Source organism: Rhinoderma darwinii, chromosome 5 (genome assembly GCF_050947455.1).
Source record: "Rhinoderma darwinii isolate aRhiDar2 chromosome 5, aRhiDar2.hap1, whole genome shotgun sequence".
NCBI lineage: Eukaryota > Metazoa > Chordata > Amphibia > Anura > Rhinodermatidae > Rhinoderma > Rhinoderma darwinii.
The window spans coordinates 286599267-286626727 of record NC_134691.1 but is presented as its reverse complement, the minus strand read 5'-3'; the positions used below and the strand labels follow the sequence as shown (position 1 = coordinate 286626727).

Genomic DNA, 27461 nt, shown 5'->3' with positions numbered 1-27461 from the left:
GCCCATATATGGTATTGTCCTCGATCGCGTAATAGGAATTCCCTGTGATGCGATCCAGGGGCATCCCCACTTCTCATTTTCCCCTGAATGCTGTGGTCAGCTTTGATCGCACCATTCAGGAGAATATCGGCGGAGACGAGAGGTTTCTCTGATCTCCGCCGTTATAGAGCGGGGCTGCGGCTGTGTAATACAGCCCCACTCCTGACATTAAGTGCGTGCGCGGTCAGCATGAGGTGATGCGGCCGGCGCTGAAGTAATGAGCGGCGGTTCAAGCACTGAGGACCGAACAGGGGGTGTTTTGCAGTGCGCCCGCCATGTTCGGTCTTCAGTGCCGCCGCTCAATAGTGCAGCGCTGGCCACATCGCATCATCCAGACCCCGCGCACATGTCAGGACTCAGGAGCGGGGCAATGGCTGTATTACACAGCTGCAGCTCCGCTCTCATACATTCATGTATTACAATACTGAGCTGTGCGGCCACACAGCTTAGTATTGAAATACATGAAATAACGGTATCGAACCGTTTGGGGATGCACAGTATCGAAACAGTATCGAAGTTTCTATGCATCGTGCATCCCTAATGCAGTGGTTGTGCCGGAAGCCGTGCTGGGTTACTGCAGATCTGCTCCTATTCACTTGAATGGGAGCAGAGCTGCAGCACGGCCGCTATACAGTGGTCGGAGCCTTTTGCTTTTGGCAGCCGGAACAGTTGATCGGGGCGGCGCTCTGTTGTCGGACACCCACCGATCATATACTGATGACCGATCTGTGGATTGGTCATCAGTATAAAAAAACAGCCCCGCACCAGGACTAGCCCTTCAGGTCCTGTAAGTTGTGAGGTGGGGCCTCCATGGATCAGACTTGTTTCTCCAGAACATCCCACAGATGCTCGATCAGATTTAGGCTGGATTCACACGAGCACATTACGTCCGTAATGGACGGACGTATTTCGGCCGCAAGTCCCGGACCGAACACACTGCAGGGAGCCGGGCTCCTAGCATCATAGTTATGTACGGCGCTAGGAGTCCCTGCCTCACAACTGTCCCGTACTGTAATCATGTTTTCAGTACGGGACAGTAGTTCCACGGAGAGACAGGGACTCCTAGCGTCATACATAACTATGATGCTAGGAGCCTGGCTCCCTGCACTGTGTTCGGTCCGGGACTTGCGGCCGAAATACGTCCGTCCATTACGGACGTAATGTGCTCGTGTGAATCCAGCCTTAGATCTGGGGAATTTGGAGGCCAAGTCAACAACTTGAACACTTTGTCATGTTCCTCAAACCATTCCTGAACAATTTTATCCTGCTGAAAGAGGCCACTGTCATTAGGGAATACCGTTGCCATAAAGGCTTGTACTTGGTCTGCAACAATCTTTAGGTAGGTGGTACGTGTGAAAAAAACATCCACATGTATGTCAGGACCCAAGGCTTCCCAGCATTTTGTCCAGTAAAAAGATGGTAACCCGACAGAACCATTTACAGTCAATGGGTTTCCGTCTGGCATCGTGGCTGTCCGTCATGTGAGATCCAGCACCCCAGTTATTTTCTGTTTCTATATCCGCACAGAAAAACGGAAATAACAACGCATGTGTGAATAGAGCCTAAGCGATGCCAACGCACCCGGTCATCCACATGATGTAAAAGAAAACGTAATTCATCAGTCCAGGCCACTTTCGTCCATTGCTCTTTGGTCCAGTTCCGATGCTCATGTGCCAATTGTAGGCACTTTCGGTGGTGTAAAGTGGCCAGCGTAGGCACTGACTGGTTTGCCCAAACTGCAGCAAGCTTTGTATCATAGCCAGAATTAACTTTCTCAGCAATTTGGGCTACATTAACTCTTTGGTGGAATCGGACAAGACGGGCTGGTCCTTGGACCACTTTTAGTAGGAACTAACCACAGAATACTGGGAACACCCCACAAAACCTGCTGTTCTGGAGATTCTCTGACCCAGTCATCTGGCAAACACAATTTGGCACTTGTCAGAGTCACTCCGATCCTTAGGGTATGTTCACACGCAGTGTTTTCAGGCGTATTTCGGGGCTTTAACGCCTCGAAAAATGCCTGAAAAAAACGGAATCTGAACACCTACAAACTTCTGCCCATTGAAATGAATTGGAAAGACAGCATTTAGTTCTTACGGGGCGTCTTTTTACGCCTCTTTTAAAAAATGGAGCGTAAAAAGATGTAGCATGTCACTTCTTGAGGCGGTTTTGGGAGCTGATTTTCCATTGAACACTATGAAAAACGCCTCAAAAGAAGCTCCAAATTAAAAGAAGCTTCATTTTCAGCTTCAAAAACGCCTGAAAATCAGAGGCTGTTTTCTCTGAAAACAGCTCCGTATTTTCAGACGTTTTTTGCTAAGCGTGTGAACATACCCTTATACTTGAAAATTTTTCTGCTTGCTACACATCAACTTCAAAAAGTGACTGTTCACTTGCTGCCTAATATTTTCCAGCACTTGACAGGCGCCATTGTAACCCGATAATCATTGTTAATCACTTGTCAGGGTACGTTCTCACGTGGTGGCCGCATGCAGCCAAAACCATGCCCTCATGTGGTGGCCAATGGGCACATGATTTTACCAGTAACACTGTGGTATTCGGGTATGTGCACACGCTTACTAAAAAACTTCTGAAAATACGGAGCTCTTTTCAAGGGAAAACAGCTCCTGATTTTCAGACGTTTTTTAAGCAAACTCGCGTTCTTCTCTGTGTTTTTTACGGCCGTTTTTGGAGCTGTTTTTCTATAGAGTCAATGAAAAAAGGGCTCCAAAGACTTCTCAAGAAGTGACATGCACTTCTTTTTACGTGCCGTTTTTTTCAAAACGGCCACGAAAAAATACGCCCCGTCGGAACAGAACACCGTATTTCCCATTGAAATCAATGGCCAGATGTTTGGAAGCGTTCTGCTTCCAATTTTTCGTCCGTATACGCCCCGAAAATAAGCTGTGTGAACATACCCTTACCAGCAAAATCATGCTGCCGTTGGCCACCACATGTGATCATGGCTTCTTCTGCATGTGACCACCGCAACATGAGCGCTTACCCTCAGTGGTTTTAATGTTGGGGCTGAATGGGGTATGTCAGTTTGAAAGGAATCTGTCATACCAGTCATGATTCCACGAAAAAATGCAAGAAAACAACGACGGTAGTGTGAACATAGCCTTATTTGGCTTGTTGGTGAATTTGTTAGTGAGATAATTAGTATTTTCCGTTTATCATAAGTGTGTTTTTATTCAGTACACTGATGTCGTGTTTGCAGTACAGTGACGTGTAATGTGTTATGGGTGGAATACAACATTCAATGCTGATTTATCTTTTCCTTTTAGCTAGCCTTAACATGTTTTTAAGGTTTTTTTGCCTACAGCCAATTCCTGTGGAGCAATCCATAAGCATTTAGCGTTGTTTTATAATATACTTTTATTTAGCCCCGTGACTTTGTAAGTGACATTTATTTATGGATGGTCTTGCATTTACTACACCCTGAAAAGACTTAGGCTATATTCATTTCTATGTTGGAGGCTTCGTTTGGCATGCGTCGTTCATAGAACCCCATAGTAAAATAAAAAATATATACCGCATGGTTATGTTTTTTACTGCACGCTTCTGCATGGAATATCGTAGTCTGCCACCGGGAGCGCCAATGATCCTGCGAATGAAGGCAGCTGTGCTGCAGTTCCTGCACAGTGGGTGACCAGGAGATCAGCTGTGTGGGAAGAAACCCATGGGCCCTTCATTCTTTGATCAATCTGGGTCCTGGCAGTCGGACCCTCACCAATCAAAAAGTTATTGCATAATGCCATCCCTTTTTTAGACTGGAAACCCCCTTTAACAAGCGTGACATCAAATGCATGCAGTAGATAAAAATAAAATATAGAGCATTGTCACGGGATACAGATCACATGCAACACATACGTGTCCATTCAAAAATAGGGATGTGTGTATGAATTACATCCATATAGACAGAGACGTACGTTCCACCCCATACACTTGCAAGTATGGTTCCCAAAGTGGTGGGCCTATTTATTTCATGGATTTATATTCCTATATAGAGAACGTGCGTAATACTAGAATATTTGATATGGTTTTGGTTTAGTAAGTATTAATGCCATGTCTTTCTCACGATTCCTTCTAGGATGGCAGCCAAGATGGTTTCTTCTTTGTGGAGGAATTCTTTCCTATTATGACTCAAGGGAAGATGCATGGAAGGGTTGTAAGGGAAGCATCCAGATGGCTGTCTGTGAAATTCAAGGTACTTTTCAATTTTGTAAAATTGACCCACGACCTCAACATATTGTCTGTTACAGGAGTGATTTATGTATCCATACATACGTACATACACCTAAGTAGACATATGTATACATGCATGCATACATACATACATACATGCATACATACATACACCTAAGTAGACATATGTATACACACATACGTACAGACACACAGTAATACTTGCAAGTTCCTTCCTCTGCGGGCCAGGATGTTGGAGCAGTGCTGAAAACGCAGCCTGTCTCCTCACATCATGACTTATTCGCAATAAAGCCGCCATTTTGCCTTAATTTCTAAAGATCGCAGAGAAATTCCGATTAATCTGTGTTGTGTGGAAACAGTCTAGTTTCATTAATTGTCTAGGCCCCATGCACACGAACGTAAAAACGCCCGTAATTACGGCACGTTTTTACGGGCCCATGGACTTCTATTGGCCACGGGTACCTCCCCGTATGCTTACGGGAAGGTGCCCGTGTCATTGAAAAATATAGGACATGTCCTATTTCAGGCTGTAACAACGGCACGGGCAGGCCCATAGAAGTCTATGGGGCTCCCGTAATTACGGGTGACTACGTGTGTGCACCCGTAATTACTGGAGCGTTGCTAGGCAACGTCAGTAAATAGTCACTGTCCAGGGTGCTGAAAGAGTTAAACGATCGGCAGTAACTGTTTCAGCACCCTGGACGGTGACTTCCGATCACAATATAGATCAACCTGTAAAAAAAAAAAAAGACGTTCATACTTACCGAGAACTCCCTGCTTCTTCCTCCAGTCCGGCCTCCTGGGATGACGTTTCAGCCCATGTGACCACTGCAGCCAATCACAGGCCAATCGCTGGCTGCAGCGGTCACATGGACTGCTGCGTCATCCAGGGAGGTCGGGCTGGATGTCAAGAGAGGGAAGTGTCACCAAGGCAACGGCCGGGTAAGTATGAATTTCTTTTACTTTTTCTGCGGAAAGGGCTGTCCCTTCTCTCTATCCTGCACTGATAGAGAGAAGGGGCTGCCGATTACTGCAGTGTAATTTTGCAGCGAATACGGGTGACACCGGACCTGTATTTACGGGCACGGGTCCGTAAATACTGGTGCAATACGGGTTGAATACGTGTGACCAAGGACCCGTATTTACGCCAGTATTTACGGGTGGACAAAAATACGGTCGTGTGCATGGGGCCTAAAAGTTGTAGGGAAATAAGCCAATGACTGAGGGAAAACTGCACAGATTGCAGCGCTGCAAGATAATAGGGAGGTCCCAAGAAAAGTGTCTGACCCTCAAAGCAGAAAACCGTTTCACTCCACTGCTGCTCTGGATGCAGTTTTGACCCGGACTACCCACCTGCGGAGTTGGCAGCTGCCTTGAGCAGGAGGAGGTCCGGAAAGGGAGGCGGAGCCACTATCGAGCATAGAATGTCGTGACGCTGACTAGCTTCTACTTGTGGGATGGGCAGCCCGGGATTCGCTGCTAATGGGCAGCCCATTTTGTAACTTGCTAGAGCGGCCTTTGGGTAATCTGCCCGGGCCCTGTTGGTGAATATCTTCCTAGGAATGCAAGTGAATGTACATTATTCTAATGGTTGACCCAAGCATTGTCTCACCTGACCTCTTAGAAAGTGTTTCACAGAATTCATAGACTTCTTGGATACCTAGGGAATTACCCTGAGTGCCACCTTTAGGCTGGGTTCGCTCACACAGAATTTTTTGCAGGCGGAAAATCTGCCTGCACGCCGATTTTCGCTGTGATTTTTGCTTGCTGCCATTGAGCGCCGCGGGCAAAAAAACGCAGCGAAATACGCTTTCTCTTCCTCCCATTGATGTCAATGGGAGGTCAGAGAAGTAAACGCCCGAAGATAGGGCATGTCGCTTCTTTTTCCCACGAGACAGTTTTTCCGCTCGTGGGAAATTAATGGGAGGCATGTGCGGCCATTTTATTGACGCGGTTTCCGCATCACAAAACGTGTCAATAAACTCTGTGTGAACTGGACCTTATGATGGATATTTCACATGTAGATTAACGCTTCTCAGACTTTTTATGGTTGTTATGCTCAGTTCTTTATTGTCTTTATTATTTATTCTGTAACTACCCTCAATGCCCTGTACATTGTATCAGTATATTCATTTCTTTACGACAGTACATGCCACAGACAACACTCGGATGGATCTAGCAATACCGGGGGAGCAGTACTTCTATCTGAAAGCCAGGACGGCTGCAGAGCGGCAACAGTGGCTGGTTGCATTGGGTTCTGCAAAAGCCTGTATAACAGATATCAGAACAAAGAAAGAGAAAGGTGAGGATTCTGTAAAACAAAATCTAGTATTCCAATAATAGAAAGGTCTCCTAACTGAAACTTTTTTGGGTTTTTGTTTTTAGTGAAATTTATCTGATTGGGGAATCCAGATTATTTAGCATTTGTATACATTTCCATTGTCCCCTTGAAAAGCCCTTGTGTGTAGAATAAAAGAAATTGTTAAATAAGTTTTAGATAATGAAGGAATAGTTGTAGAATAAGAGCAACTGTTAAATAAGTTTTAGATGGTGAAGGAGCAGTGTAAGGCCCCATTCACACGAGCGTGGATCACGTCCGTGTGCTGTGCGTTGAAACAATGCACCGCACACGGACCCGTTGATTTCAATGGGGCCATTCACACGTGCGTGATTTTTCACGCAGCGAGAGTCCGCTGCGTGAAACTCACTGCATGTCCTATATTGGTGCGTTTTCACGCACCTACGCGCCCATTGAAGTCAATGGGTGCGTGAAATCCGCGCATGGATGCACATGCGTGTGCGGTGCATGATTTGCGCATCAATTCAGTTGAAAATAAAATTAAAATGTAAAAAAAAAAAAAATGTGTTTTGCGAGTGCATGAATAACGCATTCCACTCGCAAAGCACACGGATGCGATGTACGCACGTGAATCTGATACGCTCGTGTGAATGAGGCGTGAAGTTTGTAGTTACGTCTGACCCAAGCAGGTACTCGCCTAAGACACACTACAGCCCCTTAAACTAAAAGTTCAATATGTGCAGAGTTCATACTTGCCACATATATCTATGTCTACATGCGTAGATCTTCACAAAATCATCAGAACAGAAGGGACTAATAATCTCCAATCTCCTCTATAGTAGGAAAAAAAGAAGACCCCCCCCCCCCCTAAATCAGAGAGTACATATCTTCTATTATTGGTAAGAGGGGTAATAACGTGAAGAAGTTTGCCTGCATCACACCCTCTGGGGGTCACAGGAGGCTGTACGGGGAGAGATGACAGTAACAGGCTGGGATCTTTCTTCCTGCTCTTTAATTGCAGCCCCCCATACACCCGTCTCTTCCAGAGCCACAAAACCCGAAAGTAAAACTTTTTTTATTTCTTCGTCGAGATAGCCATATGAGGTCTTGTTTTTTGCGGGACAAGTTGTAGTTTTTCGTGGCACCATTTATTGTACTGGGAAACTGAAAAAAAAAATATTTGTGGAGTGATATGGGCAAAAAACAGCGATTATGTAATTTCTTTGGGGGTTTTGCTTTTATCGCGTCCATCAGGCGGTAAAACAACATATTCACCTTATTCTACAGGTTGATACGATTACGGTGATACCATATTCATATGTTTTGTTTTATGTTTTCCCACTTTTAAAAAAATAAAGTATTTACTAAAAAAAAATGTTTTGTGTCGCCATATTCTGAGAGCCATAACTATTTTATTTCTCCATGGGCTTGATATATGTCATACTATGGGCAACCAGAATCATACCTTTTGTATTTTGTGACTGGTAACATTCATACAAGGGGTTTATCCCCATTTAGGCTTAACTCATGTGGGAGGAATATGTATTTTTAAAAGTTTTTGAGCTCACATGTGTTTTTGTACTTCTGGTCTAAATAAACGTTGTATTTTTTGCATTAATATTGGTGTGCATGTGCCTTTAATACACATGGTCTTGTCCTTCTCTTTGGAAAATTACGTGTGAAAATGAGGTCTAGTGTGTGGCCCTTTTTGTGAGTGGCTGTGGAGGACCATTGTTTGAGGCCAAGGGAGGAGACAAGTGATAGCAGTTTGGAGGCAGCTGAATGGGATGTGGCAGTGAGGATGTTGAAGTGTTTTAGGATGATAGTGGGAATGTCAGTTGAAAGCAAGTTTGGTAAAATGGTCGCAAGGCCTGGTGGTCGGTATATGATGGCCACTTGGCGGTTGGAGAGAGCAGATGTGGACAGAGTTTACTTAGATAGGGAGGGTAGAGGTGGAGTGGGGTTAAAATGATCGTTCTCATTCATGCATAAACATTTCATTGATCTCCCATGCATGGAAATGTATCATTGCACTTGGTAGAGATTAGAGGATCTGTCACTAGTTTATTAATTCCCCATCTCCTACCTAATCTAATAGGCACTGTGATGCTGATAACTAGTGTATAGATTTTTTTTCAAAAACTTTTATTTGCAAAGTTATAATTTTTCTAAATATGCTAATGTAGCTATACTTGCCAAATGGGAGGTTACTCTTTCGTTTCACTCTGTGCAGTGTAATGTTTTCTGTATGACCCTGTCCAATCAGCATACAGCTTCTCCCCCTTCCCTGTCCAGCAACACAGCGTGATCATATACTATACAGCTTCCATTCCTGACTGTGTTTTCAACTGGTGATACCTCCGGTTGTTTCACAGCTAGCAATCTTGTTGCCTATGAACGATTAGAATCTCATCTTTCATATGCCACTAGAAGCACTGTTCTAGGTGATTCACAGCCCGAGATATGGCTGTTTTAAAGAGGCTCTGTCACCAGATTATAAGTGCCCTATCTCCTACATAATGTGATCGGCGCTGTAATGTAGATAACAGCAGTGGCTTTTATTTTGAAAAACGATCATTTTTGAGCAAGTTATGAGCTAGTTTAGATTTATGCTAATGAGTTTCTCAATGGACAACTGGGCGTGTTTTTACTTTTTACCAACTGGGTGTTGTACAGAGGAGTGTATGACGCTGACCAATCAGTGACCAATCAGTGTCCTGCACTTCTCATTGTTCCAGCCCAGCAGTGAAAGAAACTGGGCTGGAACAATGAGAAGTGCAGGACACTGATTGGTCACTGATTGGTCAGCGTCATACACTCCTCTGTACAACACCCAGTTGGTAAAAAGTAAAAACACGCCCAGTTGTCCATTGAGAAACTCATTAGCATAAATCTAAACTAGCTCATAACTTGCTCAAAAATGATTGCTTTTCAAAATAAAAACCACTGCTGTTATCTACATTATAGCACCAATCACATTATGTAGGAGATTAGAGCATTTATAATTTGGTGACAGAGCCTCTTTAAAGAGGCTCTGTCACCAGATTTTGCAACCCCTATCTGCTATTGCAGCAGATCGGCGCTGCAATGTAGATAAGAGTAACGTTTTTATTTTTTAAAAACGAGCATTTTTGGCCAAGTTATGACCATTTTTGTATTTATGCAAATGAGGCTTGCTAAAGTCCAACTGGGCGTGTTTAAAGTAAAAGTACAACTGGGCGTGTATTATGTGCGTACATCTGGGCGTTTTTACTTTTACTAGCTGGGCGTTCTGACGAGAAGTATCATCCACTTCTCTTCAGAACGCCCAGCTTCTGGCAGTGCAGACACAGCCGTGTTCTCGAGAGATCACGCTGTGTCGTCACTCACAGATCCTGCATCGTGTCGGACGAGCGAGGACACATCGGCACCAGAGGCTACAGTTGATTCTGCAGCAGCATCGGCGTTTGCAGGTAAGTCGATGTAGCTACTTACCTGCAAACGCTGATTCTGCTGCAGAATCAACTGTAGCCTCTGGTGCCGATGTGTCCTCGCTCGTCCGACACGATGCAGGACCTGGGGCAGGAAGTGAGTGACGACACAGCGTGATCTCTCGAGAACACGCTGTGTGTCTGCACTGCCAGAAGCTGGGTGTTAACGAACAGAAGTGGATGATGCTGATTCGTCAGCATCATACACTCCCATTCCTAACGCCCAGCTAGTAAAAGAAGTAAAAACGCCCCGATGTACGCACATAATACACGGCCAGTTGTACTTTTACTGTAAACACGCCCAATTGTACTTTTGCAAGCCTCATTTGCATAAATATAAAAATGGTCATAACTTGGCCAAAAATGCTCGTTTTTTAAAAATAAAAACGTTACTGTAATCTACATTGCAGCGCCTATCTGCTGCAATAGCAGATAGGGGTTGCAAAATCTGGTGACAGAGCCTCTTTAAGTGACCCCCCCCTTTCCCTTCAGCCTCAGTCTCTCACACTGTGTGAAGCAGCTTCATGCTGATAGGACAGCATCAGAGGTTGTGTGGCAGCTCCACCTCAGCAGAATTGCTGGTGTTGACGCCCATTTGTCTAGTATAGCCCAATTTGCATATTTAGAAATAAGCTCAGAACTTTTAAAATAATAAACGTTTTTGGACACCATTTTCACTGGAATTATTAGTGTGACTGTGCCTATTAGATTAGCTAGGAGACTGGGCATCACTAAACTAATGACAGAGCCTCTTTAACAGAATGGAAAAACATTGCTAATTGAAATGGTCCCTAGTATGTGATTTTAATCCTAGATTGAATTAAAATGGAAATGTATTTATTTATATATATATATATATATATATATATATATATATATTTCTCGTGTTTCACATGACACCCTGATGACGCTTCGGTTTACTTTCTGCTTGTTGCATGTGCTGCTGTCACGTCTGTTGAACTGTAGATTACACATTTAATCAGAAGATTAAATCTCTAAATTGGTGACCTGCCATCTCGTCAAAGCCTGTAATTTAGACCGGATATAATTCTGCAGCGACCTAACATTCTCCAGCTGGTTATGTAGACTTTTTTTTTTTTATTATTATTATTGTTTTTATATACAGGTCCTCCTGGACCTGATTAGTGGGGGTCCGACTTCCGGCACCCTACCGATCAGCACAATAAAGGGGCTGTGGCGCTCACATGTCCCCCTTATTCTTTACACAGCAACAGAGGGATGTCCATACGGGCGGCAGCGACTAGTACTGAAGCCCGGTCCCATTCAGGTGTTTTTAGAAGCTTTGTTTGATTATCAATTGTTATACAATTGCATTAAAACGATTGTCCTGTATTTGTATGACGTTCACTCCTAGTAATACAAAGATTACTTTTTCAAGAATTCTTCTATGATCTTTTGTATCTTTTGAGTTGTATTAATATTACTATTTTATTTCTTTATATACTTACGCCAGTGTTTTATCTTTGTTCTACAGAGTTTAGTGACAGCACAGAAACTCTTAAAATGAAGATGTCAGAATTGAGGCTGTATTGTGATATCTTGGTCCAGCAAGTAAACAAGACCAAAGACACCTCTATTATAGGTACATCGGAATCTCAGGTAGGTACATCTGAACCAGGCTTACGTCATTTAATCTAAAAAAAAAAAAAAAAAGAGATGTCCATGATTAGGAAAAAAGTCTGTTTCAAAAACAGCACTACACTTGTCTACAGGTTGTTTTTGGTATTGCAGCTCAGCCCCGTTCACTTCAATTGAGCTGCAATACTAGACACAATCTGTGGAGAGGTGTGGCACTCTTTTTTTGTAAGAAGTAGCCATGTGTTTCTAATCCTGGACCCTTTTAAAGGTTTTCTATCTCTTTGTAGCTACACTTATAATAAGGCAGTGGTGAATTGATGGTGTTAATAAGTAACTACTTTTTACTGTACGCAAAATCTCATAAACCTGTGTCTTCGAGATAAGCACCTTTCTGTTTGTAGAAGTCACATGCAATTGGTATATTACATCCAACCTTTCCCAAAGAGATTCTCCACAGTATAATACACATCCCAGCGGATCAAATATCTGTTGATGAGGAAAAGCGTCAGCTTCTTGTCAGTCTAGCTCCTCATTCTTCTTCTAAAAGAAGTTCTGCAGCAGCTTGTGGAATTAAAGCATAATAGACCCCTTACTATAAATGATCAATAATCTGGCAAGACCCCTCAATGTTCCTTTGTGTCCAACGTATTTATTACTTACATTGGGTAGTCTACAAGTTGCGTGAACCTGTGTTTTGAATGACGTCATGATATATGGTGTATGGAGAACTACTGTGTAACAGGAAATGTGTTTTTGCTGTTGTAATAGGATAAACTTGATATTGGAGCTCTTTTGAAGTCGACATGCAATACCTTCCTGAAAACCCTGGAGGAGTGTATGCAGATCGCAAATAACACCTTCACGTCTCACCAGGTGTATGCCACCCTTCCCCCAGGATCTCCACATCTCTCTGCCCTTAGACTGAACAAGGTACTGTCTGACAACTAACACACCTGCATTAGTCATAAGCGGCATGAATAACCACTCCAAAGTCAAGGTCACAGGTTTAGCTTTGTGTACATTTTTATAGTTTGTGATTGTATAGTATGTCATGCCCCTGTGCCTGAAAAGAGAAAAAACTAAAACCGATGTTTTAAAAATTAAAGGGGCTTTCCCCTCATGACCGCACATCCTCAAAAGAAAGACCCACCATCAGCAGAGCAGCGGCCATTCAAGGTATTGCACTACTATCCCGTTTAAGTGAATGGGTCAGTGGTGCAAATGTAACGGTGGTGCAAATATGAACAGATAGAAGAATCATGTAAACAATGAAGATGTGCAGCGACTCGGCCTCTTCAAGCAGCTGATCGACAGTCGGACCCCCACCGATCTACTATTGATGGCATGTCCTGAGGATAGGCTATCCGTTTTTATAACCCGTTCATGCTGACTGGCTGGTGTTTTGGTTACTTACGGCTTAAATTATTATTTTTTTAGGTACGTCGCTCTACTTTGTCCAGTCAAATTTCAGCACAAAGGTAAGTGTGTATAAAATAATACATTTGCTAACATTGGTTAATGTATTTTTGGCATTCCGTTGCTCACCATTTCCTCTAGATGTGCACCATTTTTGTCACCATTTTTATTTATTTTTCTTAATCTTTTCCATCCTCACATGCCAAGAGCCATAACTATTTATTTTTCTGATGTAGCTATTTTAGGGCTTGTGTTTTGCTGGATGAGTTGTCCTCCGTCAGAGAAGCAGAACAAGAAAATTCTGTACATAACGGTTCCATTGCAACACGGACACCACTGGTGGCCGGCGGAACCCATTGACTTTAATTGGTTCCATCGCCTTTCCGTCAGGGTGTCAGTCGATTTTTTTCCGGAAACAATGCGCAAATGGACTAGTAGTGTGAATCCCTACACCTGTCTAGTGTTGCATTGACATAAGAGTCTACTAAACTTTACTTATTTATGTCAGACACTTTATCAGGGATCTTGGATCTGTTTTGCCAACGCCTATACTCAGATTGTTGGGCATTAGTGCCCTATTTTTTAGAATTATACCAATAAAGTCTTTTTACTTTTAATGTATGTATGAAATTTTTTACGGTTGCTGCTTATTTAAAAATACATTTTCTGCTACACGATCCTTTAGGAAAATGGAGCTGAATAACAACCTTGAAAATGACTCTTTTAAAGAGGAGACCAATCATTACGAGCATTCCATGATTGAAAATATTCGTGTCCTTGGTATGGAAATTTCCGAGACTCTCCCTATGTCTTCCAAGGAAAATGAAAAATCTAAGGACTTAAAAGGTAATCATCTTATTTGTTAGACTGGTGGTACTGAACGACCAAGTTCTGCGTTATTATTGCCACAAATGTCTACTAATTAATACAAATGTACAAATTTTTATCAGATGGTATCTCCACGTTTTAGGATGCAGTTGTCAATAGGCTCTAGTTGCCCTATTGTCTCCTGAGAATAAGCATAATATACCATCGATCGCGCCACTCCGCTCTGTCCTTTACAACCGTGCCAGATTAAGGGCCACGTGGGCCTACAGCTAAAAATTATACAGGGGGATCTTGTGAGCTGCACGGTGCCGCTGGGGGGCAGGTCGCTAGTAATGTAGCAGTATAGCCAGCAACATTGGGGCATAGCTATACATTATAGGTTTTCAAACAGGGCAGTTTTAGCTCTTTGTCTTGTCTTTTATGTCTTGATTCACACACTACTGTGAATAAATAAACACAACACACGCTACATATGCACTACATACACACTGCACGCTACAAACACAGTACACACACTACATACACAAAACACATGCATGCATTCATACACACAATCACTACATACACCCAAGTACATTCAAATTGACTACATAATTTCCGCTATCTCGGCCCACCCCCCGTTGATTGATATAGGTCTTTATTCACAGTAAGGCTAGATTCACACGAGCGTGTCAGTTTTGCACACGTAAAAAACGCAGCGTTTTTCTTGCATTGCAGTTTCGTGTGGCATCCGTGTACGTGTGCTTGTCTGCGTTTTTTGTTTTTTTTATGCGCGTATGTCATTCGTTTTTTACGACTGCAAAAAAAACTGAAGGTGGTGTTTTTTTTCCTCATCATTTCTTTTTAACTGGTGCGTGAATCACGGACAACAAACTGATGACGTCCGTGTGCTGTCCTTTGTTTTAACGCACCCATTGACTTCAATGGGCTGTGTGGTGCGCAAAAAACGCACAGAAATAGGATCTAACAAATAGCAGTAAGTTTCACGCAGCGGTCGCACGCTGCGTGAAAAAACAACGCATGTCTGAATAGCCCCATTGAATTACATGGGTCCGTGTGATGGCCGTTGTTTTAATGTCTGATGTTAGGAGCTTCCCCAAGGCTGAATCCGCTGGCAGAGCATTGGAAGCCCCCTGCCCACGGACTTTGGCCCTGGGAAGCTCCTGACAGCATTGTAAAGCTCTTGATATCACTGTCCATATTTGGACAGTAATGTCAATGGCTTCCCCAGGGCCGGACTCCCTCACCAGAGCACTTGTGATGCTCTGGCCGGGAACTCTGGGGCTTCTCTAGGTCCGGAGTTCCCGGCTAAAGCATCGCAAGCACTCTGACTGGGGACTCCGGCATTGTAAAGCTTTTGACATCACTGTTCATATATGGACAGTGAGGTCAAGGGATTCCCCAGGGCCGGAATCTTCGGCTAGAGGTCCATAGCAACAAAATCATTTTTAAAAGTTTCTCGGTACATTATATGGTGCCATTTGAAAATACAACTTATCCCGCAAAAAACAAGCTCTCATATGGAAATATTGATGGAAAAACAACAAATGTTATGGCTCTTGGAAGGCACGGAGGGATAAATGAAAGAACGAAAATAGACTTGGTACTTAAGGGGGTTAATATTTTGATGTTAAGCTCTGGTCATATCACGTCTGAGCAACAACTGCTGATGATTATTCTCTTACAGGAACTGAAGGTGATCCTGACATAATTCCACCCACAATAGGAGACTGTGACCTACAAGATGACGTGAATGACATATATACAGATTTACATATAGTGACTGATACCTTGCAACAAGATGAAGGAGGAGGGATTGTGGATGAAGGAGGCGGCAATGATCGAGATCTGCCCCAAACCTTTTTCAGCACAATGACTCACAGGTATGAAAGCTTAAATACGTTAACTATTTAAAGAAGATGTAGTCACAATAATCATTTTTCACACTACTTGATAGTTTTGCACCCAACCCCCCCCCCCTTTTTAATTACTAGGCTAATTAGCGATTGCATTCGATTGGAAACATTGATTTGATGGGTAACACTGACTAGGGTTTTCTACAGAAGGCGATTTTTGCTTTTTTTCTGTTTGAATTAAAATTGATTTGGCTATAAGGCAACAATTTTGATTCATGGGGTACCAATGAGATCCGTGTCATGGCGGACCCTTGGCTGTTTCTTATTCTTTGTTTTAGCTGAATTTGACCCGTATATACAGCACAATTCTCATAATCTGATCTGTGTAATGGTGTTTTTTTTTTTTTTTTACAGATTCAGTGATCTTGTATATGAAGGTGAAGAAGGTATACCCACAGAATATTTCCTGGATTCCTGCTATGCAATAGTCCCTGTTTTAGGTATGTGTTCATGTAGCTTCTTGTTTATAATTGTGCTATATGAGAAAATCATCTGCACGGTTTGTTTATATGGCCACGATCTATGGCCATTACCGTTGCCATTCCGTATTATTGTTTTGTCTAAAACCGGGACAGAAAAATGTAGTAATACCTGGTATCATTACTCCTCATTGACATAAATAGATGAAAGTGGGACACCGTGACCTGCTAGAAGAAGTTTAACCCCTTTAGGACGGGGCTATTTTCTGCATTAAGGACTCAGCGATTTTTATTTTTTATTATTTTTTTTTTGTTCCGAGAGCCACAACTCTTCCGAGTGCACTTCAGAAAAACTTTTCCCGCATCGGGAGGGGTGCACCTGAAGGCCAGGCTGTTGCTAACAGCCTTGGGCTTCAGGACAACGATCGGAGACCACTAGCAGTGGTCTCCAATCCTATTTAAGCCCTCAGATGCGGCAGTCAATAGCGACCGCCGCATCTGAGTGGTTTTAGAGGGAGGGGGCTCCCTCTCTAACCCCACCGTCAAACCCGCAATGAAATCGCGGGGTGTCGATGGTTTTTATGGCAGCATAGGGGCATGGCCTAATAGATGCCTGTCCGTTTTACACAGACAGGCAATAATACACTGTAATACTTAAGTATTGCAATGTGTTCTAAAAGCGTTCAAAAGATCGCATAGTGAAGTCCCCTAGTGGAACTAAAAAACGTAAAAAAAAAAAGTTTAATAAAGTTTGTAATTCATAAAACTCCCAAGTAAAAAAAAATAAATCAAAAACACACTTTTTCACCTTACAAAATACTTTATTATGGAAAAAAGTAAAAAGTTACACACATTTGGTATCGCCGCATCCGTAACAACCCCAGCTATAAACCGATTGCATTATTTAAGCCACACGGTGAACACATTAAAAAAGTGCCAGAATTGCTGTTTTCTGTTCATCCTGTCCTCAAAAAAATTTGATTAAAGTGATCAAAAAGTTGTGGGTTTAAATAATGCTTCGCTTTTATGGGTAATTACAGTTGCGGCTATACCAATTATGTATTTTTTTTAAAAAATATGTATAAAGCCTTTTGTAAAAGGGGGTTAAAGTTTTCGTTTGTTTTTTTTTACTTCTAGATTTTTATTTTTATTTTGTGAACATTTTGTTTATTTCACTCTTTTATTTTTTATTTTTTTTATATATTCCTCTGGCAGGGCCTTTTAGGTATACACACACACACATGGCAGAACTGGGGGCCTTCTCAATGCTACAGGCTGCCATGGAAACCCATCGGCAACCCGCAATGATGTGACAGAGGGAGCCCTCTTCCTCTGTCTAACCACTTAGAAGATGCGGTCTCTCCGATCCAGGTCGTTGCAGAAGAGTGCAAGCTCTAATATACAGCTGACACCCGCTGCAGATGGTTCAGGCACAGCTGCTGTGCCTGCACTATCCACGCACCGTACATTTATGATGCTTGTTTCTAGGTACATGGCGACAGTGCCATAAATGTACGATGGATGGCATTAAGGGGTCAAAGGTGCATTTTCCTTTTAATTAGAGATGTCCCGATACTAGAATTTAGACTTAGATACCGATACTTCGTGTAGTATTTCGATACTCTAATACCAAAACGATACTTTTGCCAACAATAATAAAAAAAAAATAAAAAAAAAGTTCTTCAGTTTTTTTGATGTGACTGAGGCGCGTGGGGTGATGAATTTTGAACCTCCATGTGCCTCACATTAATAGTAATTAACCCCATCATGTTTCTCAGTCCTAATGGGTTAATGTGTAAGGTACATGATGGGGTTAATTACTATTAATGTGAGACACACAGAGGTTCAAAATTCAGAATACCTCGTGCCTCACATTAATAAGTGAAAGAAAGCAGTTTTATATTTTATAGCCGCGTAAACATAAATGACGCTATAAATGTGTTATTACAGTCGCGACGATACCGAATGTGTATATTTTATATATTGAGACTTATCTTTGTGTGTGTCATACGGCAGTCATACAGTTCTCTCCATTCATGTCCATTTGTACTCCGCACAGCGTGATCTCGCTGTACTGTCATTCGTAGCATGATCTCGCGAGATCACGCTGTGCAGCGATTAAGTCCCACACAAACTTTACTGACGTGTCGGGAGTGTGAATATACATCGCATCCTGTCTATTCACTCTCAAGACACTTCAGTACAGTTAATGTGGGTGTATGTGACAGCACAGCAAGATCACGCTGTACTGAGTACAAATGGACATGAATGGAGAGAAGTGTATGACGATGATCGGTCAGCGTCATACACTCCTCTTTACAACGCCCACTTGGTCAAAAGTTAAAAAACGCCCAGTTTGGCATTAAGAAAGTAATTTGCATAAATGATCATTTTTCAAAATAAAAAAAAACTGTTCTCTACATTACAGCGCCGATCATATTATGTATGCACTTATAATGTGGTGACAGAGCCTCTTTAAGTGTTGTCTTTTTGTGTATATATATATATATATTCTCTTTAAATGGTTGTCTCATCAGAAACAAACCCCTTTTTAGTTTAAAGCTGCCTCCTAGCACCCCCATCAAACAGCTAATTGTGCCAGGGGAAGGCTTGTCTGGTCAGACTATTCCCCTGCATGGATGGCATTCAGCAGAATGGCTGTCTATGTAATACATGGACGGCTCAAGTCCGCCAGAGTGGCTCTTCATTATGGCTAATAGAGGGGGGTCCCAAATTGACCTGTCCGCATAATACGCTGCCCTTAAACTGAGCAGCATAGTGTGGTAACAGATCCACTTTAAAGTTGTGGTTCCTAAGCAACTTCATGGGAGTAAGCATTTGGATTACTGATAAAACACACACTTTCCGGTCTCAACAAACAGGAAAAGTATTTAACATCAATGAAAACTTAAACTGTCAGTCAAAATTCGTGATTTATCTCATAAACTGTAAATGTGGAGTTCAGTACGTGGGAAGAACAATCCAACCCTTACATTGTCGATTAAACAAACATAGATCCAACTGCAAAAATAAATTTTTACTCCACAGTATATCCAGACATTGCACACTAGCACATGATAGTGATTTTAACTGCTTCACCATCACCCCGATCGATCACATTAAGGAAAACCAAAGAGACCGTTATAATATTCTTTGCAGAAGAGAAATCTTCTGGATGTATAAACTCAAGACATTAAAACCAACAGGTCTCAATGAAGTAACAGAGACCATTATGTAACTCCGTTTTTACAACCCTAAGAGCAACATATATAGGAATCATCCTATATATATATACACAAACGAATATACCAACATTTGTGCGCTAGAATACATGCAATTCTCTCACCCGTGGCTGCTGTGTATTCTTGTTCCGATCAATCTTCCTCGAACCGCACGGCTCCCTTCTCTGAGTCGGCAGCAGCACTCTCTGCATGAATGACTCATACCCAGGAGCGTCACATCACCATGACAACGATACACACCACTGACAGCTCTGAAAGAACGATACTCTAAAATATAAGCACCAAACATTTGAAGTACACATAAACAAAAAATAAACACCCCCATTGAATAAATACACATTTCAAAGATGCTCCATCTCTAATAGGCTTTTGTATATATTTCTACATATATTTCTAAATCACTTTTTCCATGATTATATATGATATGCTTATTCTATCTTTTTGCACAAATTTTGAATATTAATGTAAAACGGTTCTGCTCTCTGATAGGGAACAACTTACACACTTCATTACCGCACTTTGCTAATATGACTCATACCTAGGAGCGTCATATCACCATGACGATGATACACACCACTGACAGTTTGGAATAAACGATGTTTTAAATTGAAAATACAAAACAATAATAAAAAACTTCATACTACAACTAACGAATAAACACACTGCGGAGACATTCCACTTGAAATGCATCTATGATCTTTTTATACATTTATACATATTGTCATTAATGTTTTTTAATCATTGTTTTATTTAATATTATTATTTTTATATTATTATCATTCTGTAAAAAATGCTTATTCATATTTTTGAACCTACGATCCTTGTTTTGTATCTTTGTCTATACCTTTAATATGAATGAAAAACTGTTTTGTTTCTAAATGAATAATTTTTATACGTCACTGCCGTACCTTGCTTACACAATTGAACTTTGACCTGTAACTTAACCCGGTACTGATTCCTAGGCCAGCTATAAATGCACAGTCATCATGAATAGACCTAACACTTGTACCTAACCTGACGAAGAGGCCGGTACGGCCTTGAAACACATTGTTGTTGTTGTTGTACAAATAAAAGCCATTTCCAGTACAGCTGCGCCCTCGGATATTCCATTTTTTATCTCCCTATCTCCTGGATCTACATAGTGGATTTTTACCAATCTTCAAACCGGAATTTGGGCTGCAACTGTCTCTACCTAAGTCTAACTTGGACACGCACCTTGGGATGTTATGCTCCGAGCATAACAACATCAGGTCAGCACAATTGACCACTTTTTTCCTTTTGTTCTCACCTAATACAGGCTCATGCACTATGTGCGCTTTGTTTCCTTTTTCCCTATAGCGTATTCACTCTCAAGACACTTCAGTACAGTTAATGTGGGTGTATGTGACAGCACAGCAAGATCACGCTGTACTGAGTACAAATGGACATGAATGGAGAGAAGTGTATGACGATGATCGGTCAGCGTCATACACTCCTCTTTACAACGCCCACTTGGTCAAAAGTTAAAAAACGCCCAGTTTGGCATTAAGAAAGTAATTTGCATAAATGATCATTTTTAAAAATTAAAAAAAACTGTTCTCTACATTACAGCGCCGATCATATTATGTATGCACTTATAATGTGGTGACAGAGCCTCTTTAAGTGTTGTCTTTTTGTGTATATATATATATATTCTCTTTAAATGGTTGTCTCATCAGAAACAAACCCCTTTTTAGTTTAAAGCTGCCTCCTAGCACCCCCATCAAACAGCTAATTGTGCCAGGGGAAGGCTTGTCTGGTCAGACTATTCCCCTGCATGGATGGCATTCAGCAGAATGGCTGTCTATGTAATACATGGACGGCTCAAGTCCGCCAGAGTGGCTCTTCATTATGGCTAATAGAGGGGGGTCCCAAATTGACCTGTCCGCATAATACGCTGCCCTTAAACTGAGCAGCATAGTGTGGTAACAGATCCACTTTAAAGTTGTGGTTCCTAAGCAACTTCATGGGAGTAAGCATTTGGATAAAAGGGGTAATTCATTTTTTATGTGTTTTTGTATCTTCACAGACAAGCTTGGACCAACTGTATTTGCACCTGTAAAAATGGATTTTGTTGGGAACATAAAGGTAAATTAAGGATGAATCTTCAGAATTCAGACTTTTTTTTTATTTTTTTTATTCTAATCCATCCATACCTGCTGTAGGTGTGTATAGAGCCACCCATAGTTAAAGGGTTGTCCAGTGAAACAAAGACATGATTATTGCCCTTATTAGGTTATGTTCACACGGCAGCGTCCAATACGCCTGAAATTACGGAGCTGTTTTCAGGCGAAAACCGATCCTGAATTTGAGACGTAATTGCTCGTACTCGCGTTTTTCGCGGCGTCAATTACGGACGTAATTGGAGCTGTTTTTCAATGGAGTCAATGAAAAACTGCTCCAATTACGTCTTAAGAAGTGACATGCACTTCTTTGATGCGGGCGTCTTTTACGAGCCGTCTTTTGACAGTGGCGCGTAAAAAAAAAAGCCTGTGTGCACAGAACATCGTAACCCCATTGATTTCAATGGGCAGATGTTTGGAGCCGTATTTTCAGACGTAATTCGAGGCGTAAAACGCCCGAATTACGTCCGTAAATAGGGCGTGTGAACATACCCTTAATGATCGCCCATACGAAGGAACGGTCACGTGATCCCAGAAGTTTAGTAGATTTTCAGAAAGCTGTGACATGTTGCCACAGCACCCCCCCCGCCCCCACCCCATCTGTACCGTATGTGTCGGCACTTCACTAATCACACAACCAAAATGGGTTGGGACGGCATACTACAGAGTGTGTGGTAGACCAGGGAAAACAGCGCTACGAATACACACACAGGATGGCATCTTCGCAAATGGGAACTAATTTAGTGCTTTTTATTTATATTAAAAGAGCAATGGTCAAGTTTTTGTTTCTCCGGACAACCCTTGCTCATCGTTCGAGCTGCCTTTGTAGCATTCCCACCATTTGACCGAGCATTTTCCATCTGCAGATGTTTAATGAGAAATATTTTTATTACAATTGTAATGTGAGGTGGAGATAGATATAGTGGGGGAGATGGGAGATAGATGGTAAAATTTTAGGTTTGCTCAATGGTGTTGCCTGACATAGAAATGCCTTTAAAGACACATTAATGGGACAAGCTTCAGTACCACAGACACAGCTGCCATATGGGCGAGCCTCTGTGCCTATGAAAACAATGAAGGGCTCACAGGGGCCCCTTTTTTGTGCTAAGGATAGGCCATGAGTGGTAAAGTCCCGGAGAATCCCTTTAAATGTGGTTCTTGTTCAGACCAGCATTAGTATACCGTAAGCTCTCTCTCGTCTCTAATTACTTTAGGAAAATATCCATTAAGAATTGTTTATGATTGCTAAGGATGTAGAGAATACAGCATACACAATCCAGGACACATTGTGGCACTTATTGGTTCCCTTTTCTATAGTCTTGTGTAGCATTTATTATACTTTATAGCGTTCCCATCCCATCCTATTCTATTTAACTCTTCTGTTTTACGGTGAATGGACATGACCTGGGGTTTCTATTCAAAACCACGTCCCCTTACTTCTTCTTTCTTGTCTCCCCCATCCCCTCAAAATAATAACGCAAAGACTTTGAATGAATTGGCCACCGCAGCCATTTTATTTATTATTGACCTGTTTGGTTGTCAATCATCAATAAATACAAATTAAATAAACTTAACCTGGAAAGGGAGGTCCTTGGAGCTAAGAAACTATCTGGTGCCATTCTGCCTATACCTCTATTATGCCACCAGCTATTCTACCAGAGGCTCAGGGGCAGCGTGACCAACTGCAGATGTCTAAAATCATGAATGCTCCTCGGGACACCACCCAGCAGGAGCCCAAATAAGCCAGAACCCCCAATAATGTTTAAATTTAGGAGGAACCATACCTATGATGAATCCCTCCCCCACAAATTTTACACCAACTCTAAGGACACCCCCAAACTCGGCACCCACTGCCGCGACACCGCCATTTACAGTTGGCAACGCGCACCAAAATTCCCCAACTATGTACACTCCACACCAAGGACCCAGAAATGATAAAACAACCACCAACAAGAACCAGGGACGGAGGGAGGGACAACTGCTTACCCGCTCCTTTGGTGTCAGACTAGTGCTCAAACCAGAGCGCCTCCTGACCTAACCCTGGTTCCACCCCTGGCTCCTCCCCTTCCTATAACCCCTGTCACGTGGCTTCCCTTTAGGCTTGTAGCCCGGGTTTGGCTGGTCTTTAGATATGGCAGTTTTGTGCTACATTATTATTCCTCAGGTCTGATCATATCTGTTTTTAACTTCTCAGAAAATAAATCAGAAATACATAACTAATAAAGAAGAATTGACAACCCTTCAGAAGATCGTTTTTCATGAAGTTAACAATAACCTGGCGCAAGTTCGGAATTCTGCAACTGAAGCCCTGTTGTGGCTGAAAAGGTGATCGAAACGTGTCGGCTGATCAGTTCTACCAGTGACTGCATAAAGGGATTGTCTAGATTTCATAACTTGTAGGTGTGAGAGCTCAGAAACTGTAGCTATAAGGGTATGCGTAGGGGTTGGTAACGGTTTATAGGCAATCGTCCACCGTACCGTATTATTATTTCCGCCAATTATGTGAATCGGTCTCTGACTGTACATTGGTTGTAATGATGTAAACGTCAATCATTTGCTTGTAACAATTTCAAGATAATGTAAGAAAACAAGTAGATGGGTCTTTACTGAAATCTGATGGCAGATAGTGAATAGACCACAAGCACAAAAGCGCTAGACAAACCAGGGCTGTGGAGTCGGCAAGCTAATCTATCGACTTCCCCCATTATGTTTTCACTGTTCAACTCCTGCTCCGACTTTGAAAATTTCTCATGTATAATAATTAGTAATAACAAATTTATTGTAGTAAAATGGTAACATCAGGCTTATCACCACCATCATGTAAATAGACAGGCTACTATGCCTTTACTAAAGTCATACAATATTAAGAATATAAGTAATATTATTATTTTTTGAAGCCAGAGTAAGGCCCTGTTCATACACAGTTTTTTTGCAGGCAGAAAAATTTGCCTCAAAATTCCATCAGGAATTTGAGGCAGATTTTGACCTGCCAGCACTCGTTGCCAGCACTCGTCTTTCGCAATGTTTTTCGGCCGCAGCCATTGAGCTCTGTGGGCAAAGAAGCCGCAAAAAACGCTTTCTCTGCCTCCCATCGATGTCAATGGGAGGTCAGAGATGGAAACGCTCAAACAAAGGGCATGACGCTTCTTTTTCCCGCGAGCGTTTTTTTTTTCCTGTTCGCTGGGGAAAAAACGCCTCCGTCTCCCATTGATATCAATGGGAGGTGTTTTCGGTGCGGTTTCTGCATCAAAAAACATGCCCAAAAACTCGGTGTGAACAGGGCCTAAGAGTCCGTACGTTTCGACCAAGTCCTGAGACAAACCAAACTTACTTTCTTTTTTTTTTTATTACAGAGGACTAAAGTTCCTGTTTCAATTTCTTTCCGAAGTGAAAACTGGTGAAACGAACATTCAAACAGCGTTAAGTAAGTGGGAAATCTTTTGAAGTTATTAAGTTGTTTATGATGTTTTATACTTGAGGACAGATTATTCCGTCAGTATAATACGTCAGCATGCACCTTCCTCCATCATTATAACATATTCTGACGGCCATGTGAGCGTTCCTCCAATCTTTCCTTTATAATATGCATTTTTTATAGTGATGTCAATAAAGTCACAATAAACAATAGGATTTTCTCCTGCTCTGATAATGCAGCAGCCTGTCGCTTAAAGGCCTCATGCACACTTCCGTCGGCCGTTGTATGGCCGTTAATGACGGTCTCGCCACACACGGGCTGCACACGGATGGCTTCCGTGTGCAGCCCGTTGTTTCACGGACCAAATTCAATCCAAAGGCCGAGACTGTTCCGTCAAATCTGGGCAGGAGTAGGACCTGCACTACTTTTGACGGAACGGGCGCACGGTTCCGTTAAAACAATGGAAGTGTGCATGGCCCTATTGAAATGAATGGGTTCAGGGTGCTATCAGTGACAAAAACGGATAGCACCCTGAACGAAAAAACTGAAGTAGGCATGAGGCCTTAGGCAGATGCTGCTATTATTTAAAGGGATGTTCTGATCATAGACATTAATGGCCTAAACTAGGATACACCGTAAATGTCTATAATCAGAATACCACTTCAACCATTTTATTTATTTTTGTTCTACGTGGTTGTGTTTCAAGTTGATACAATGTTACTCACTATAGAATGACACTATTTCTCTATTTTTGGGTTTTCTTTTTTGGTAAAAAACTGTATATTAACCCCGGATAGGCTTTAATTTTTTAAACTGCTTTAAAAAATGAAACATGGACTCTGGGCTATAAGCAACATGACACTTTGTTAACCCCTTCCCGCTCCTTGACGTACTATTACGTCATGGCAGCTGTATCGTTCGCGCTCCATGACGTAATAGTACGTCACGGGAGTAACGGCCGTTTCGGCCGTCCTCCCGACACATACAGGAGCTGTGACGCTGCTGTCTTGTTCAGCAGCTGTCACAGCTCCTACAGCGGGGACCGATCGCTGTGTCCCCGCTGATTAACCCCTTAAAAGCCGCGTTCTATAGAGATCGCGGCTTTTTAGGGGTTAAGCTGCCATCGCCGGCCTGCTACGCGATAGCGGCCGGCGATGGTGACTATGGCAACCGGACACCAAACAATGGCGTCCGGCTATGCCATAGACGGAAGCCTAGTGGGTCCTGACAACGTCAGGACCCACTATGCTTGCTGTCAGTGAGTAGCTGACAGTTCTAATACACTGCACTACGCATGTAGTGCAGTGTATTAGAATAGCGATCAGGGCCTCCTGCCCTCATGTCCCCTAGTGGGACAAAGTAATAAAGTAAAAAAAAAGTTAAAAAAAGATGTGTAAAAATAAGAAAATAAACGTTTTAAAAGTAATAAAAGTAAAAGTCCCACTTTTTCCCTTATCAGGCCTTTATTATTAATAAAAATATATAAACAAACAAATAAACTATACATAATTGGTATCGCCGCGTCCGTAACGGCCTGAACTACAAAATTATTTTGTTATTTATCCCGCACGGTGAACGCCGTAAAAAAAAATATTAATAAACCGTACCACAATCACAATTGTTTGGTCACTTCACCTCCCAAAAAATGGAATAAAAAGAGATCAAAAAGTCGCATGTACCTAAAAATGGTACTGATGGAAAATACAGTTCGTTACGCAAAAAATAAGTCCTCGCACGGCTTTATTGATTGAAAAATAAAAACGTTATGGCTCTTAGAATAAGGTAACACAAAAAGTGAATGATTGTTTACAAAACATATTTTATTGTGCAAACGCCATAAGACATAAAAAAAAACTATAAACATCTGGTATCGCCGTGATCGTATCGCCCCGCAGAATAAAGTTAATATATCATTTATAGCGCACGGTGAACGCTGTAAAAAAAAAAGTATACAAAAACAATAGTAGAATTGCTGTTTATTAGTCACCACGCCACCTAAAAATGGAATAAAAACTGATCAAAAAGCCGCATGCACCCCATGAAAACTACAATGGATTCCTCAAGGGGTCTAGTTTCCAAATTGGGGTCACTTTTGGGGGGTTTCCAAAGTTTTGGCACCACAAGACCTCTTCAAACCGGACATGGTGCCTAATAAAAAAGAGGGCTCAAAATCCGCTAGGTGCTCCTTTGCTTCGGAGGCCGGTGCTTCAGTCCATTACCGCCCGAGGGCAACATGTGGGATATTTCTCTAAACTGCAGAATCTGGGCAATAAGTATTGAGTTGCGTTTCTCTGATAAATCCTTTTGTGTAATAAAAAAAATGGTATAAAAAGAGTAAATTTCACCTCTACTTTCCTCTAAATTTCTGTGAAACACCTAAAGGGTTCATAAACTTTCTAAATGCTGTTGTGAATACTTTGAGGGGTCTAGTTTCTAAAATGGGGTGTTTGATAGGGGTTTCTAAT

At 42.0% G+C, this 27461-nt stretch overlaps 1 protein-coding gene and 1 long non-coding RNA gene across 2 annotated transcripts in view; one reads left to right on the top strand and one right to left on the bottom strand.

The window, feature by feature from the left end:
- Nucleotides 1-27461, top strand: part of PLEKHA8 (pleckstrin homology domain containing A8) — a 46973-nt gene that overhangs the window by 5586 nt on the left and 13926 nt on the right. Inside the window, exons 2-12 of the mRNA XM_075827243.1 lie at nucleotides 4136-4252; nucleotides 6398-6553; nucleotides 11516-11640; nucleotides 12388-12549; nucleotides 13057-13097; nucleotides 13721-13881; nucleotides 15551-15746; nucleotides 16134-16219; nucleotides 21488-21546; nucleotides 23776-23906; nucleotides 24935-25005. Coding sequence (XP_075683358.1) covers nucleotides 4136-4252; nucleotides 6398-6553; nucleotides 11516-11640; nucleotides 12388-12549; nucleotides 13057-13097; nucleotides 13721-13881; nucleotides 15551-15746; nucleotides 16134-16219; nucleotides 21488-21546; nucleotides 23776-23906; nucleotides 24935-25005 — 1305 coding nt within the window. The remainder of the gene's footprint in view (nucleotides 1-4135; nucleotides 4253-6397; nucleotides 6554-11515; nucleotides 11641-12387; nucleotides 12550-13056; nucleotides 13098-13720; nucleotides 13882-15550; nucleotides 15747-16133; nucleotides 16220-21487; nucleotides 21547-23775; nucleotides 23907-24934; nucleotides 25006-27461) is intronic.
- Nucleotides 6316-20045, bottom strand: LOC142651946 (uncharacterized). The gene is made up of 3 exons (XR_012847741.1): nucleotides 19545-20045; nucleotides 11490-11675; nucleotides 6316-6518 (listed from the first exon to the last, which is right to left on the bottom strand). It is a non-coding gene; the product is annotated as an uncharacterized LOC142651946 (long non-coding RNA).